The sequence below is a fragment of the Galeopterus variegatus genome, unplaced genomic scaffold (genome assembly GCF_000696425.1).
Source record: "Galeopterus variegatus unplaced genomic scaffold, G_variegatus-3.0.2 Scaffold2233, whole genome shotgun sequence".
Lineage (NCBI taxonomy): Eukaryota > Metazoa > Chordata > Mammalia > Dermoptera > Cynocephalidae > Galeopterus > Galeopterus variegatus.
In genome coordinates, this window is record NW_007728344.1 from 80,479 (window position 1) to 96,872 (window position 16,394).

A 16,394-nucleotide genomic window follows, 5' to 3' on the forward strand; every position below is an offset into this window, starting at 1 on the left:
GAAGGAAAGACAGACCACAGTGGTGTGTTGGACTGGCAGTGGGAAAGAGTATACCTAGGGTTGCAGAGTGGGATGGGGGTGGGGGAGGGGGGAGAGAAGGAGAAGCACATGAATGGATAATCACCGAGATGGCCCCACTGTGTGCAGAGAAGCTCAAGGTGAGAAGCCACAGCCCTACATGCAGCACAGATCTAGGAGACACCAACGGGGGTTAATTGGAAGAATCAAACAGAACCAACTGCTCACTACTGATCAAACATTTTAATGTGAGTATCAGAGCAATCATTTCAACAGCACATGGCTGACTCAGCATCCTTGCATTTATTTACCCAACACCAACCAGCAACAGGGGTAAAAACAGAATCGATTAGCTGTTAGACACCTAGTTGTTGTTTTGAAGGTGAGGGAGAAAGTATGAGAGAAGGGTATCATGGTGAACAGACAAAAAAAAAACGAGCCACCTGAAAGGAAGCGATTAAATCACAAGACACCTTTCGCTAATGGTGATTATGGCAGATTTAAGAAAGCAGCCGGGTCTTTCATTTTCCACCAGACCAAGGTACCTTACGTGAAGCTGAAGGTATTGACGTGGGGGGCTCTGGGGCAGTGGGAGCTTCATCCAGAACCAGCAAGGTTCGGGGAGAGGCCTCTCGGGCATTGTGGGGTGCGCTTGCAACAGAATCTCTGCTGGAGGAACATGAGGTGTCAACTAGGGCTTTGGGACTCATTTCACTGATCGTATTTTCAAGCTGTTTAATGGTCTGCTCCAGGCTGTCCAATGTTCTGTAGGTATTTTTTCTAATTTCATCAGTTCTTGAAATCTGCGATGTGCTCCCTAGACTGGGCTGCTCTTGTCTCCTAGCCATACTTTTAGGGGTGTCTTCAGGTTGAGACCTAGTGATTTCAAATCGCTTGGCCTCTTTGTGCTGCTTCAGAGTGCCGTCCTCTTCCTCCTCTTCGTAGACCACCACCTGCAAAGTCTTCTTTCCCGTTTTGGTGCCTGTGCGAATGGCTTGTGTGAGAGCAGCGAGCTGCTTTTTAGGGAATTTGAATTTAAACTTTTTCTTAGGGCTTTCAGATTGGTCATCGGTCATGTCACACTTGTCTTCTGAATTTGGAGAATCTGCTTGGCTGGACTTGCTCAGCTCAGTTTGATTCATTCCCTGTCCTGGGATTTTGGTCTCTGCTGACGGGGAGTGTGGCTGTAACTTCGTTCCAGCCTGCTGTCCTGTTCTAAGACTGCCCGTGGCAACCTTCTTATGGAACATTTGGGAAGTGTTACTCTGGACTGCAGGGTCTCCGTTTTCCTCCTCTTCCTCCTCCTCTATCTTTTCCTCTGTCATCATCCTCTCTAATTCCTCATCACATTCCTCAAAGATGGTCGAGAGTCTCTTATAGGCAGACCGGATGTCCATGGGTTCGTCAAAAATGATGATAACTGGTTTCTTGTCTAGGCACACGACTGGTTCTTCATTTTCGCTCTTTTTGGCATTGATATTAACTGTCTGTACATCTTTTCCCTTTTGGTTCACTATATCGTGGACTTCCCCACTGGAGAGGACCTGGACGGCGGTTTTGGTAATCATGAAGGCAATGTTGTCAGTGGCTGCGTTTTCTTCAGTGGGAGAACTTGGAGTTGATTCTCCATCCTCATTAGGGTGCACATTACCATGCCTAGGCCCCTTGGGTCTTAGAACAACTTGGCCAAAATCTGTCGTGGGAGCCTCTTGATCTTGTGTTTTGACATCATGAACACTCAATTCTGTTGCTCGAGTTGGGGAAGGGACATGATGCTTGTCTGTATTTTCATGTCCCTGTTGATCTAACTCCTTTGTCTTTCCATAATTCAATTTCTGATGCTCGGTGTCAGGTGTGGGGGACTGCAGTCCTGAGAACTTAGGCCCTTTGTTCATTTCATCTTCCGATGAACTAATGCCAGAGAAACCAAAATTGACCTTAAGCTCATTCTTCTGGGAACAGTTACTGTCTCTGAGGAAACTCTTATTGGATAAGGAATTTTCCTTCATTAGGATGTCAGTTTTATATTCTGATGTTCTTGTTGCATCAGGAATACTATTCTCCATTCCTCTTTCCCACTTTGGAGAGTCACTAGGCCTTAGAGCCCCTGTGGTAACCTGAGAGGGAGAACGGAGGAGGGAAACCACACACATGAATCACAAATGGATCTGCAAAGGAAGGTAATTAATCTGCATGGCATCATTTGGAACACAGATCTGGTGAGCTCACCTTTCGGGATTCCATTTGGAGGCCATTTTCATATTCAACATCAGATTTCCATACATCTTCATGGAAAAATTCCAAATTCTGGTAGAATAGTGTAGGACATGTTACTCCACAAAACCACAACCCCCCAAAGTGGACTATAACTAAATTGTTCCTTTAACGACATTTCCAAAACATGCGGGCCAAACACATTTGCTACACACCAATCCAAAGCCTATCGCTCTGGTTACCTTGGATTGCTTTGTTCTCCAGCTTCCAAAAATGCCCTGTGTTTGCACAAGATGAAAATCTCAATTAGCAAAATATTTCAAGTATTTCAAATTTTGTGGGGGAACAGGTAAGAGAATAAAATGGCCAATTCTGTATCAAAATGTCCTCCTTTCAACACCTGATTGTGAGCTTAGTAGAATCTAGAACAGGAAGAGCTGAAGAAAGCACAAGGGATGGGAAGGCGGGAGGTTTTGATTCTAATCCACATCTGCCACTTAACTGTGTTATTTCAAATCATTTCACTTTTTGGGCCTTAGTTTTCTTGCCTATAAACTGTGAAAGTGGACCAGAAGATTTTTATGTCCCTTCCAGCTAGTTATTTCAGTCTTATCTCTGCTTCTTTTATGGAAATTGTTTTATAAAGACTTCTGCATTGGTTGGGTGTGGTGCTTTGGGATAAAAAAATCCAATATTTTTCCTTGGTAAAATGACAGACCAAAAGTGTCCTTGCAGTTTGTACTGCAAGTGTCAAAATGTCTAAATAACCTTCAAACTAATAATAGCCAAGATGATCAAATCCAAATTCATAATGATAATGTTGCCACAGTCTAAACCCAAAGGCTAACACGGTGACTGTGACCTCATGACTCAGCTTTTATTGTCTATATTTCCTGATGCAGAGCAAAGATAGATTTCTAAGAGTCTCAATTAGCTTTAGGATTGAAGAGTCCAACAGTGAGGATCCAGGTGTGAAGAGCACTTCACCTGGGAGCAGGGCCTTTTCCAGATTGGGTGTATCAGTAGCCTCAGGCCCTGCTATAACACTAACACTAGCGATGCCTTGTTGCTTCCAAGGTACCGCCGCCGCACTTTCTTCTTGCTGCAGAAGCCCAAGAGGAAGAGGTGATGACAGCAGAATGAAACACAATCCCAGTGAAGGCTGTTTGGTTAAAGCAACAGCAACATAAAGCACAATAACCCAGGCTGAGCCAAAGTCAACCCACAGCAATCTTACTATGCTGGTTACAAAATGGAAAGAATGTTCATACACATCCAAGGAATTACACACAAACAACAAGGTTGGTATGATTTATACGGAGATAGTGCACAAGGTACGAGGTACATTAGTCTCCAGACACCTCCTGTTTAACTTCTGCTTGTCCCACCAGAAAGCCCCCACACAAGTGCAATGACTCAGCTGCTGCCGTTGAACCACAGAATTTCTTGTGTGGGATTTAAAACTTAGATTATAAAACAATGAATATATCAAGTAAAAGGTTTTAAGAAGAAAAATAAATGAAGTTTTGGCCTAAGATTTCAGCTCCAAACATGGAGTTAGCATATCATGCTAGGACCTGCATTAAGAATTACCCTCTGAATCAAAGAAGGAATTGGCATGTGATCTAAAGAAGACACACGCATGGCTGATGTTCTGCTGGCTCCAGTTACTGGGGGTGAGGACTGTTCTGTTCTGCTTGGTCAGGGCCTGTGCTATACCCATCGTTAAACATTTAGTGTCACCCTGCATTTTAAATATGTATTTTAAAACTGATCTAGTAGCAGGAATACCCCAGTGGAAAGTCACTAAGATAAACATGTCAAGTTCAGGTTTCATATGATATGACCTATCACTTTTATCACCGGGCTAGAAAAAAGAATGAATGTATCAAAGCAAGTGCATGAACTTGATCCACGGTAACCTGATCACAGCATCATGTAAACTCGAAATAATTTTAGTCTTAGATAGTCAAGACTCTGCATGAAAGCTGATTAAGCCTCTTTATTATCTGTTTGGAGGCTTCAAGATTTGGATAGTTCAGACAACTGGAGAAGCATGCTCAATATGCATATGGATAATAAACCAAAATTAGAGACACAGTCACAGGAAAATTGTATAAAAGTGAAGTATTAGATTGGAAATTCATGATGATACGAGAAAAATTTTTAAGAAAACATTTGATTTATGGAAGGGTAGATGAATAGCCCAGGAAGAGGTTAATAATGGCAAGAATTTGGGGACAGGTCTGATATTCATGGTTAGTATGAAGTAGGTCAATCTACTGAGTATAATCATCCAGAATAAGCACGTGTGATTAAAGCCGGTGCTGGGCACTCAATAAAGACCTGCTTATTACCCAGTGAATCCTGACTGAGATAAAATGAGATCAACAGGATGTGGATTTCTAATTGCAGGGCAAGAAATCTCATGCAACTCTCTAGCCAATTAGAAAAATTCTACAAGGTGACTATGATTGTCTCCAGAGGGATCTTTGAGAAGTCTGAAGTTGCCAGTGTTTTAGACAGAAACAGTCACACTGGCCCAAGTAGGCCATGCCATGCCAGGGCCTTCCATGAGTTGGTTTTACTAAGGTCACATAAGAAAATTCCACACACTGAAAAAGGAATATATTTCCAATGTGCTGTCATGGGCTCAATTCAAATTAGTAGGAGGTTTTCTTCATGAGAATGCTTTATCATTTATAATCTAATAATCTTCACTAGAGAGAGGGGAGCATAGAAACACCCCCTTACCCCCATTAACAGTTTCATATGTCAGTGGCATGGAAGATGCACGTAGTTCACACAAGGGCTCTGTGATGGCTGTGAGCCAGGGAGGGGCAGGTCGGTCCTGAAAGTGGTAAACCCAGGACCGTGTCTCTTGAAGTGCTGTGTTAGAATAACCCTCTGATTTTGTGATACTATATCTACCTCCCTGAGCTTACATATATATGGACCAAGGTACCCACTTGGAGTAATTATTGGGCTATATTATAGCTGATTTGTCTGATTTTACCTAAGAGAAACTAGAATCTTTGAATTATGAAATAAAAGTTCCTGGTGAAAAATGTTAGGACTTGAGTTGGTCATTACAAGCTTATTATCCTGAAATTTATAAAGAGGCTTAATTCAGATAAGATGACTCTATATCTAAAAATCATAAAAGCTCTAGATCCAACTTAAAGTTCCAGTTCAAACATTCAGGCTAATGTCTTATCCCTAAATCACTTTGGCAATGACAGTGGACTTTGTTTCGGAGTCTGGACATCTTTTTTGAAGCCACAAGTATATTTTAGCACTAAAACTATATTGAACTTACTATCTTGGAAGGCACACGTTAAAAATTGGTAACAGCAAAAATTCTGTTTGGTATCCTTGGACATGTGCAAATACATGCTTCTTTGTTCCCATGAGAATACACCTGTGTACAGTGGCAGGTAATTTCTGCGGTGCATTTTCATCCCTGAATCTAAGGCTTTTACCTACTTTTAACATACATGTTTTTTGTCCAGAACACGTTAAGAATTAGGAAAAAATTGCTACATACTTTGTTGCTGTTTTTAGTTTTTTCTAGAGTTGTTCTAGAAAATACTCTTTAGGGAGATATTGTCTAAATTCTGCATAAACTATTGTGTGCTGTGCACAGGAACACAGTGTTTACTCTGGAAACCCGGGCAAGATATCTCTGATCTCAACCTAAACCTGTGTCTCTATTAGTTAAAAAAAAAAAAAGGACAAGACAGAGAGTATGAAGGTCAGGCACAAGATAGCTGTGTTAGTGTCAGAGCAAGGAAGGAAAGACTGTGGGACTGTGTGGCAAATGCGGAATTGCCACGTTACCTTCTTCTCCTTGGCCAGGACTGTGGAGCCCAGCCTACTGTCTTTAACGTGACTGTCAGCCCGGGACTGCTCAGCATGACTGTTTGAATTTACATCCATAAAGGAACACTTCTGGAATGCCTAAGGAATTAAAATACTGCGGTTAACAGGGATCCAAGTGTACTGAGGAGAAAGGGAAATAGGCAGAGTCCAGGGGCATGGGGACACCAGCCCCAGTCCTGCATGCAGACTCATGCCAGGGAGGAAGCACCCCGAAACCCTGCTCCCCTCTTGGCCTCATGTCGGCGATGCTGGCTTGGGGGCTGAGCCCCGGGCAGAGGCTTCCTTACTTTCTTGGGCTATGCCAAGAGAAGATGCACAGAGCCCAGGAACACCCTTTCTTCCTAGCTGGGGTAAACCTGATTTGCACTTAAGTAAGCTTCTTGCTTTGACCTTTTAAAACTGTTCACTAAATGAATTAAAACAAAAAGCTATCTTTTCTTTCTTTTTGTTTCATTCTTTTTTTTACCAGCTTTTATTAAAATGATAGGAAAAAAGTACACAAGATATTTTAACCTTTAAACGTTAAAAGAAAAGTAATCCTTAGCAACCCATTCTCTGAAATAATAACAGGTCCTACCATGTTCTAGGGTATGCTGCACCTCCTTCAGAATAAAGTGATGCTCTTTAGCACCCAGGTGATTCTGAGAGGCCTATGAGCTGCCAGAACCCTAGACATCTGTCTCTGAAAACTGTCGACTGTAATTATGAGAACCAATGGCTGGCTCATGGGAACACTGAACCAGGGCGGCCAGTTTCAGGCAAAGAGAGAAAGCACAGGCTGTGTCTCTATGGCTGAAAAGGAAGTGGGCATCCGGAGAGTGTCCAGACAATACCATCATCAGAGCAGGAGAGACGGATAACTCAGGGACCAAAGTTTATGGACATCAGTGGTTCTCAACCAGGCTACCTACCACCCAGTTAAAAAAAGTACTGCTCTCCAGCCCCACTCAGAGAATAAGTAAATCAAAATCTCTGGGCTATAGGATTTTTTACCCCGCAACTCCCTAAGTAATTCTAATGCTTATTGGGGGCTGGCCAGTTAGCTCAGTGGGTTACAGCATGGTGTTGTAACACCAAGGTAAAGGGTTTGAACCCCCATATCAGCCAGCTGCCAAAACAAACAAAAAACATGACTTATTTAAGCAAATCATCTTAAACGATTGCCAAGGAATTTGTTCACGTCAAATGTTGTCATTTGGAAATAACTCTGCAGGCAGAAAGAATAATGCACGACCTTTCTAAGTGAACATTTCGGCACTGATCCTAAAATGTGAATGTAGCAGAGGACGAGAGGCCTCTCCTTCCACGATTCTGCTGGCGCTGTCTGTCCCCTCTGCACCCAGCCCCTTTGCTGTTTGTTAGGCACAAAGTCCTGGCTCACTCTGGACATGTTCATCTTGTCTGCTTACAACTCCACCTACTAAGGCCACTCGCCATCTCCTTTGGGCTGTTAGGCCCTGGATTTCGGAGCTTGTGCTTTCTTCTGATGGCTGGTGACATGGAGCATGGAAAGCTGTTCCACAGTGACTCTTAGAAGGAGCTCTTGTGCAAAGGAACTGGCCCGGCCACTGGCCAACTTTCTGATTCAGCAGGTTGGGTCTTTATCCCAGCAGGAGGGTTAACAGGGTTTGGTTAAGTTAGGGTTGGAGCACTCCATTCATCACTGTTATCTAACCAGCAAATAATACAGCAAGAAGCCAGATACTCCACCTGCTGTAAAGCGGTCAAAGAGGGTATCAAAGATTTAGATGTCAATGGCAGGAAATATCCTCAACTGGTGAACTAGAAGAGGCTGCAACAAACATAGCACTTCCCTTAAAGGGCTAGTGCTGGACTATTCACAAGCCTGAAAGTGACTGAATTTATAAATCTATGGTTCCTATAAATAAGATTCTCCAACCAATCTAAACACCAAACAGTCTGATTGGTCAAGATGATATCCTGGGCCACTCTGTGAGTTTTAATGAGGCCATTGTCATGCATGTGACAAATCAATCAGCAGCCCTGTTTTCCCTATAAAATCCAAGCAGCTCAATTTTGGCAGTTATTACCATGGAAACCAGAGGAGAACAAGTGTCATGAAAATGACGTGTTTTGAAAGTTCTCTCTACACCAAATGATGGATGGAAATTTACAGGCCTGCACAAAACCATCAGTATATTGTTGAAAGACAACATGTTTTGGAGCCCCCAAAAGGTGTGGTCTGACTATCTGATGGGCAGAAAAATCCTATAATAAGCGTGAATCAAATGAAATACTCTACAGAGTTTAGCCTAGGAGCTGTGTACACGGCTCTGATTAGACAAGTTTTTAGAACATACGCTTTAGGCAGATTCATATCCATGATCTGAACGTGGGATCAGTTTTGGGTGTAGCTCCTGCACCCCATCCTTAATCCTGTGAGTGCACTGTGTCCATTAGCTAAAAAATGAAACATCTAAAACTAATAAGCTATCATTTCTCAAATAGGCCAAGGCAAATGGGAAACAAAGTTATTCAGCTTTTCAGAATATTTAAGATGGCATTAACATGGAGCAGGAACCTGGTATGAACTACAGGAGGCCAGTCATTGGCCTTGGGTCATGACTCAAGATCAGTCATTCTAAGTGTTACAGCCAAAACAGGTGGGTTTTAGGGAACCCACCTAAAGCACGCCTCAAATGGTCCTTACCAAGACAAGACAATGATTAGTATTTCTAATCCCCATCTTAGTGGTTTTTGAAATGAAGCAGAGAGACTATTAAGACTGAGAGAAAGGAAAGTAGATTCCACCAGCCAGAGATAGAAAAATGTGCAATTTATTTTTTGTGTAAATCTTCCTGAGTTCTGTGAAATGGTCTTTCCCCACAATTATCTTACAGGCGTCCCGAGAGCCTAGTTCAGCACCATCTTGGTTGGAGCCACAGCCAGAAGATGCAACTTACACGGCCCAGGTCCACCGGCCCTTTCCCAGCCCTCTCTAGCTAACAGCTCTGTGAGAGCCGTGGCCAGAAGTCCCAGACAGGAAGGCAGAAAGTCACCTCCAGTCACTCATCCACATACCTGGAGTTCTGCCATGATCTTGTCTCCTTCTTCCTCCTCCTCCTCCTCATTCTTGGAGGAGGCAGTGACTGGCGGTGAGGATGGGGTCCAGGCTGAGGCACACTCTTCTGGGGGACATTTTGTGGCTCTAGTCTGTGGGCTTGATCCAGCACCTTCACTGCTTGCCTATGGGAGATCCAAACAACAGATATTGGCCTAATACTTCCAAGGTGTCAGCAAAAAAGGGAGGGATCACACAGTCCCTCACTGCCTAGTACACTGGCTTCCTAGCTCTTCACATCTAGCTGAAAGGCTATTTTATCCCCTTGCATTTGGTTTGGGTTTTTGTTTACACAGGTTGTCATTGTGATGAATGGATAGAAGAAATGCAATAGAATTGTAACTTCACATTCAGTACCTTCACGCAAGGCCCTCCCATACTACGTCTCCTTGGAAACTGTATTTTCCATTTAACATAAAAGGCAAAACTTACCAAGTTAAGTGAAAGCTGAAGCTCATTTAACATCTTTCTGCACAGACTCCCAGACTGTGTAACTGTGTAATTACGACAGTCCTTTTGCTTCTCCCTCCTACCCCCATTTTCAATCATGTGATGCCCTGCTTGGGAAGTAGCTTGTGATTTGCATTTCATGTCATTGTAGCTAAAAGTCAAGCAAGGATAACACTGTGGTGCTGAGTCCAGTCCAATAACATTGGCCGACATTTTCCCATCTGCGGTGCTTCCTGGGGATCTAGTTTAGTCGAGTCTCTCCTTCTCTTCACTGCCTTGCTACTTTTTGCATTCTAACACAGAGAACCCCATCTAAACCCAGAAACCAGTATACCAGGGCTTAACCCAACAGACCTTAGTGGTGGTGGTCTCCTTTCTGCTGGTGTAGACCACATCGCCTGACCTCGTGGTGGTGAGCCCCGATCCTGGCAGGTAGCTTCGCCGAGGGGGTGGGGGAGGGGGAGGGGGTGACTTTTGCCCCAGCTTGTCCAAGTCTTGTTCTGGATTTGGAGAGTCTTCTGGAAAACAGTGTGCCATTGCAAAAACAATCTCTTTTCAAAATAATATCCAGAAAGTCAAGTGTATTGCTATGAACTCAATGCAATCTGACTTAAAAATTCTCTGTCCTTTCCACAGAGCAATGATTAAGGCTAAAGACCCTGAAGACCAGCTGGATTTAAATCCTAGAAAGACTGTGCATTAAGTTATTGTCTCAGTTTTCTCATCTGTTAAATGGATATTATAATAATATCCTGTCACTGGGGTGTCGTGAGGATTAAATGGCTTTTATACAGCACTTGGCTTACAGTAAATACTATGAAAAGTATCAGCTATTAAATGAATTTCTTGTTACTCAACAAAGCTGACTATTACTCGGAAAGATGAAAAATCAGAGCCTAAAGGCAAACCCCACAACCCCCTGCGTGGCCTGGATGGCCGTCATCCCCCCAGTCTAAAAAAAATAGCTTTAGCAAGAGGGATTTATGCAGGGGAATGTTAAAAGTCGAGTCTGGCTAAGGGAGGGCCAGAGAGAAAGAGATGCAAATGGAACAAAGAACAAAGCCAGAGAGGAACTAGATTGTTTTTTTTCTTTTTGGAAAAGATTCCTTGCTAACAAGTAGAAAAGAGAGAATTATAAGTTAGTGCAAACATCAAAGTTAGGAGATGCAGATAGTCGCACGGCTTCTCCTTACACTTAGAAAAAGGCATTCCATACCCAAAACTCAACTAAATGGCTTTACCCGAGGCCTCACAAAAGCAGAAAAACCAGCAATTCAGGATCTGGAGGTGTTTCCCAACTCTCTCCAGGGATGTGGCCGGGCCTTCTAGGAGTGTGTTTTTCTTTTCTGGGAAACTGAGACTGAATTGCTTACAGGAGACTCTTCAGGAGTTTCTACTTAAAGTTGTAGTAAAGATTTGGGTCAATCATCAGGCTGAGAAAGCAGGTGATTCTCATGCATGAGGGTGTTGGGTTACAGGACAGTGGCAGTTCATGAGGTGACAGCAGCCCAGCAAATGAGCCCAGTTTTCTCCTCTGGTGTGGGCTGACAGACTCCTTTCTTGACCAAATTTTACTCAAGCTCCTGTGAGCCCTTTTCTTTGTCTTGGCCTCGATCCTGGTCACTGAGCCCAGTTTTAGCAAAGACTCCTGCTAAGTCAGGTTGGTGAGAAAACCCCCCATTCATTATGTCTGATCACCTTCCTCATCTCCATCCTTGATGTCAAAGTCCTATGTCTGCCTTTAGCAAGAATCCCTAGACCCTTTTTTTTTTTTGGCAGATGCCAGTCTTAACTCTTGATCTTGGTGTTATAAAACCACACTCTAACCAACTGAGATAACTGGCCAGTCCCCAGAATCCATATGCCCTTGATGTTGAGTTGAGTTCAACCTCTCTCCCCCATTGCAATACTCTTGAATAAAGTCTTCCTTGTTGTTTTTAAGAAGTGTCCTGGTGAATAGTTTAACAATGACTGAGGCTGTAATCCCCCCAAATTTCCATTGATTTGTGATAGCTTTCCACTCTTCTCCATTATCTAAGTACTCAGACAATTCACAGAACAGGAAATAAAAATGACTTTTAAAACTCTAAGCTTAGAATTTTCCCTTATTAGTAAACAAAAATACATAAAAACAATAACATCCATGACAAATACATTAAAATGATGGAAACCAGCGTTTACAGATAATGAACAATATCCTCACATTTCTGGTGGCCTGTACATGAGTGGACTCTTTCTGAGAAGAAATCAGAGCATGTGTTAAAAAGAAAGAAAGAAAAAAATCCAATAAGAATATTTTAATTGAGTGAAAATACTTTGGGGAGTAACTTAAAAAATAATGTATGCAAATTTTTTTTTAAACTGAAAAAAAAAAAAACTTAAATGAAGTAAGTTAATAAAATATAACGTTATATTTTTATCATACAATCATGAAAAGGAACAATTATGAAAATTATATAAAACATATATAAAAGGTCTATATGACAAAATTAATAATGGGGGAGAACAGAACCAGGCCAGATAGAAATGTAATGAGGTAGGTCATTTTATCCATCAGAAATTCTCCAGGGGGACTTTAAGAGAAAAGCCACCTTGGTGAGAGAAGAGCTGCCCCTCCCAGATGCCCCTCCTAACTGCCTCTCTGGGCAGCTGTCGCCTGGCTGTCCAGGGGCCTCACACAGCTGGAAGGTGGGAAAGAGGATGAAAAAAGCCTCTTAGCACAGACTAGGGGAGAGTTTCAGTGAGTGGTGCTTTAGGAAATGAAATAAATGAAAACTTGGGAGGAGAGTATTACAGTGGTTACATTTCGAATCCACTTTAATGTTCCTTGACATGCAAGTCAGTATGGTGATTCCTTTCCAAATTAATGTTAGTTGCTGGAAGAGACATCATCAGATGCGACACTGCAGAGACATTCGGCTGCAAGTAAAATAACGTCTTTGTACATAATGTTTAGATCAGAATAAGGCACATGGCTTGTAACTGGTGGGAGATTTAGTAGGTTGAGTTTTTTAAAAGTTATTTTGTGTTATTTATTGACACACCGGTGCTTAACTTCCATAGATGAGTTGGTTAAACACATCTTCTAATAATTTTGATTTAAAAAAATGCAATTTTGCCTTATGATCTAATGTCCCCTGGAAGCTCATAAAACTACCATTTTCTCTCTGCAGCATACAAAAAGCTTTTGTTTTAGAAGCAGTCCTCATATTCTCCCAGCTGGTGTTGTGAAATATCATCAATTCATAGGAAAAGCAGAAGCTAAGAATTTAAATTTTTCTTTACGGGGCATTGTCCTAGTATCCTAACACAGAACATGGCTTCCCTACCATAGTCAGAGTTAAAAAGGAGTAGTTAGGATCTAAGGGACACCTGAAGATTCACTCTTCTTCTTTTATTTTTTTGTAGCTGGCCAGCGTGGGGATCTGAACCCTTGGTCTTGGTGTTGCCATACTCTAACCAAGTGAGCTAACCATCCAGCCCTACATTTTATAAGATTCTTAAGAAGTGAGATACTGGTCCTGGTGACAGGCACATGCCCAGGTGGAGAGCACCTATCTGCCCAAGGTCAGTCAGCCCACACAGCTCTGGAAGTATCTGTTGGGGACTGGATCTTACCTGAAAGTTCTAGCTTGTCCCCTGGCGCATCTCCCTTTGGCAGTGGGCCTGAGGCTGGCGGCATCTCCAGGTTTGGAATTGACTTCATGATATTGGCTTGTGCTTCTTCTAGAAGCTTCTCAAACTCTTTCCCATTATAGTGTTCCAGATTTTGCCTTTTCTCTTCCCATTTCCTTTCTGCTTTCTGAAGGAAATAAGTGGAGACAGTTTAAAAACCAGAGGGAAAAAGCTAGTTAACAGTTCAGAGATTTCTCGTCGGGGTGGAGAGTGGGTGTGACCTAGTTAAAGTCTTGGTTAAATAATGCGCTGGTTTCTGTGACGAGAGACAGTTTTGCACATCAGACAAACCTTACTAGGTCCAGGCCACCGACTCTTCTGTCCGCTACATGGTCTACAGCTATATAGCTGCCATTTACGGCCAAGTGATATTCATCACAGAGAAGCAAGCTCAGAAACCCAAATTCATTCATTAAATTATTACTGAGCACTTGCCACAATCTTCTACCAAAACTATAGAAAAAGGAACACAGATAAATGTGTCTCCTGTACATTTCAAATGTATTTCTCCCACTACCAAGTTTTTATTTTTTAAATTGAGTTTTCATTGTAGAGATGTTCAAACAAACAGAAACAAAACCCCAAACATTCACTAACAACAGAAAATCCTGTGTCTTAGTTCCACTTCTATCAAAGAATTGCTATATGACTTCAGGGTCACATATTCTTACTTATAAAATTATTTTTTTATTCTTTGGGAACCGGCTGGTATGAGGATCCAAACCCTTGACCTGGGGGGTATTCTCAGATGACCTGTAAGCTCCATCAAGTTCCACAATAGGGACACTTACATAAAATGTACTTTTAAATACCTGTACGCTTTTTACAAGAACACTGTCCTGTGATTTTAGAGGTGGCACGTTAGTCATTCCAAAAGGGCAGAGTAGAAATTAGCACTGGGATTAGTGAAACTTCGTAATGTAAGAATTGGAAAAGATCACCGAATAAACACATTTTACATGTGAGAACACTGGGGCCCAGTGAGATGAAGAATCTAAGATTCCTTTTGTATAAATAATAGCCTCCACCTTCACCATCCTTTATGTCTTTTTGGTGGCTGGCCGGTATGGGGATCTGAACCTGTGACCCTGGGGTTATAAGGCTGTGCTCTTACCAACTGAGCTAACTGGCCAGCTCACCTTCACTATCCTTACCCTCCTTTATTCTCTCTTCCTAGTTTATTATCACTGGGCGTACACATGTTCTCTGTCTCTTCCTACGAGAAGGTAAGTTTCTTGAGAGCGTAGACTTTGTCTCTCTGTTCACTGCCTCCCCCAGAGCCTATAAGGGCCTGGTGCACAGGGACTCAGTAACATCTGCTGAGGAAGAAAGCTCACCCCATTCATCAGTGGCAGAGCCGGCAGGAAGACCCAGCCTCGACTTGTGGATCCAGGCATTTTCACAGATGACTCCTAAGTCTCTTCTCAAAACTTAAAATATCCACATCACAATGACAATGATGCCCACTAGGTTCTTAATAGGTATTTGCTAAATAAAAGTGCCATCATACTGATGTTCTTTAAATACTGAGATATCTGAAGTGGCAGATCCACTAATTCTCAACAGGAAACGTATTTTCCTTCCCTACCCTACGAGGCACTGGTGACAGAATCATACTATGCCAGTCACATTTCCGTATCCTCCTGTGATATGCACTTTTTAAATAGCTGACTCAGATAAGGGGCACAGTCAGTGAGTTTGGAACAGAGAGAGGCTACCTAGTGTTCAGAGGCCCAGTAGCCGTGATCATGGCTGTAGCAGTTTTAAGAAGGTATCTTAAAACTGAGCTATGGTGATTTTCAAGAGAGGTGGGAATATTATGACAAGGTTGCTGCGGATACAGTAAAGAGTGGAGGAAAAGTTATGGAGTAAGAGGAGAGAAAGAGCTAGGGAAGCAAAATGTGTTATCTGAGCATTGATACCAGCTCTTGATAAAAAGAATATTTAAAAACAGCATGTTTTTTCTGTATGTCGTTTGATCTTAAGACCTAGCTATCTCTTTCCATTTTGACCACCTCCACCTTTCATTCTTAGACTACTGTAAAACTTCTCATCCAGCTCCCTGCATTCTAGACCCATCACCTCAATCAGTTTTGTAGATTGTTTCCAGATGATGCCATTTAAAAAATATCACTAAAGCTGAAGCATTTCTCTGATACCTTCACAACAGTCCTCAAACACCTTGGACTGATTTTCAAGCTCTTGATCAGTTTACTGCCTATTTCCCCAGTCTTATCTCCTCTTTCTTGTTCCAATTAAACAGGTTTACTCATGGTCTCAGACTCTGCTCCACCATTCCTCTGTCCTGGACTGACCTCACCACCCTTCTCTGCTTACCCAGATTCCACGCATCTTTCAAGATTAGTGGCAAACTTTCCCCAGGCCCGCCCTCACCACACTGGGATGATTGAGCCAGTTCCCACTGGCTGGGGAGAGCTGATCGTCACCTTTCTTCCCAACTTCATGTTCAGTGACATCATGCTATAGCTTGAAATCAGTCAAAGTGGGAGTACTTACATCAGGGAAATAGGCAAACGCCACACATCAGGGCTCCCCTCCTGCCCCACCCCAGAGCGGGTTGTTAGACATTTACTAGCTTCACCTTCCTATAGGTCAGGTGTCCCATCCTTCTCTGAAACCCCATGACCTGAGATATTAAGATACTGAGAGATATCTTAACCTGGCCACTGAAACGTATTTCCAGTTTCAAAAACCTGCCTTTAATAAAGATATACCTTTGATATAAATATGCGTATCATCTCCACAAGCAGACAGTAAACTCTCTGAAGGAAAGGACCATGTGTTAGCCTCCCTTGAGGGGTTATGAGAAATGGAAACAGGACCCTACCTCAATGGACACTGCCCTGTTCCTGGCACTCACACTGTGGATCTCCTCAATGAACAAGCTCTGCATGGCGGAACCGTTCAGGGGCGTCTGTGGGGACGCAGGAGGCTGCGCCAACGGCAGCGTGGACAGCGCCTCCTTTGTGACGGTGGCGGCCACGTGAGGCCCGGAGCCGGCAGGCGCGTGCTGGGCGGGGTTGGGCAGGGCAGGCGAGCGCGGCGCGGGCGG

General features: G+C 42.9%; 1 protein-coding gene across 2 annotated transcripts in view; it reads right to left on the reverse strand.

The window, feature by feature from the left end:
* The window catches only part of KIAA1217 (KIAA1217 ortholog), a 152,122-nt gene that overhangs the window by 2,946 nt on the left and 132,782 nt on the right, over nt 1-16,394 (reverse strand). The window contains exons 12-18 of one of the 2 annotated variants that reach the window (XM_008581007.1): nt 16,170-16,394; nt 13,265-13,448; nt 10,001-10,164; nt 9,157-9,321; nt 6,073-6,192; nt 2,248-2,325; nt 564-2,135 (exon numbers count right to left, since the gene is read on the reverse strand). The exon at nt 16,170-16,394 is cut by the window's right edge and continues 7 nt beyond it. In XM_008581007.1, coding sequence (XP_008579229.1) covers nt 564-2,135; nt 2,248-2,325; nt 6,073-6,192; nt 9,157-9,321; nt 10,001-10,164; nt 13,265-13,448; nt 16,170-16,394 — 2,508 coding nt within the window. The remainder of the gene's footprint in view (nt 1-563; nt 2,136-2,247; nt 2,326-6,072; nt 6,193-9,156; nt 9,322-10,000; nt 10,165-13,264; nt 13,449-16,169) is intronic. The other variant, XM_008581008.1, reaches the window with a different exon arrangement.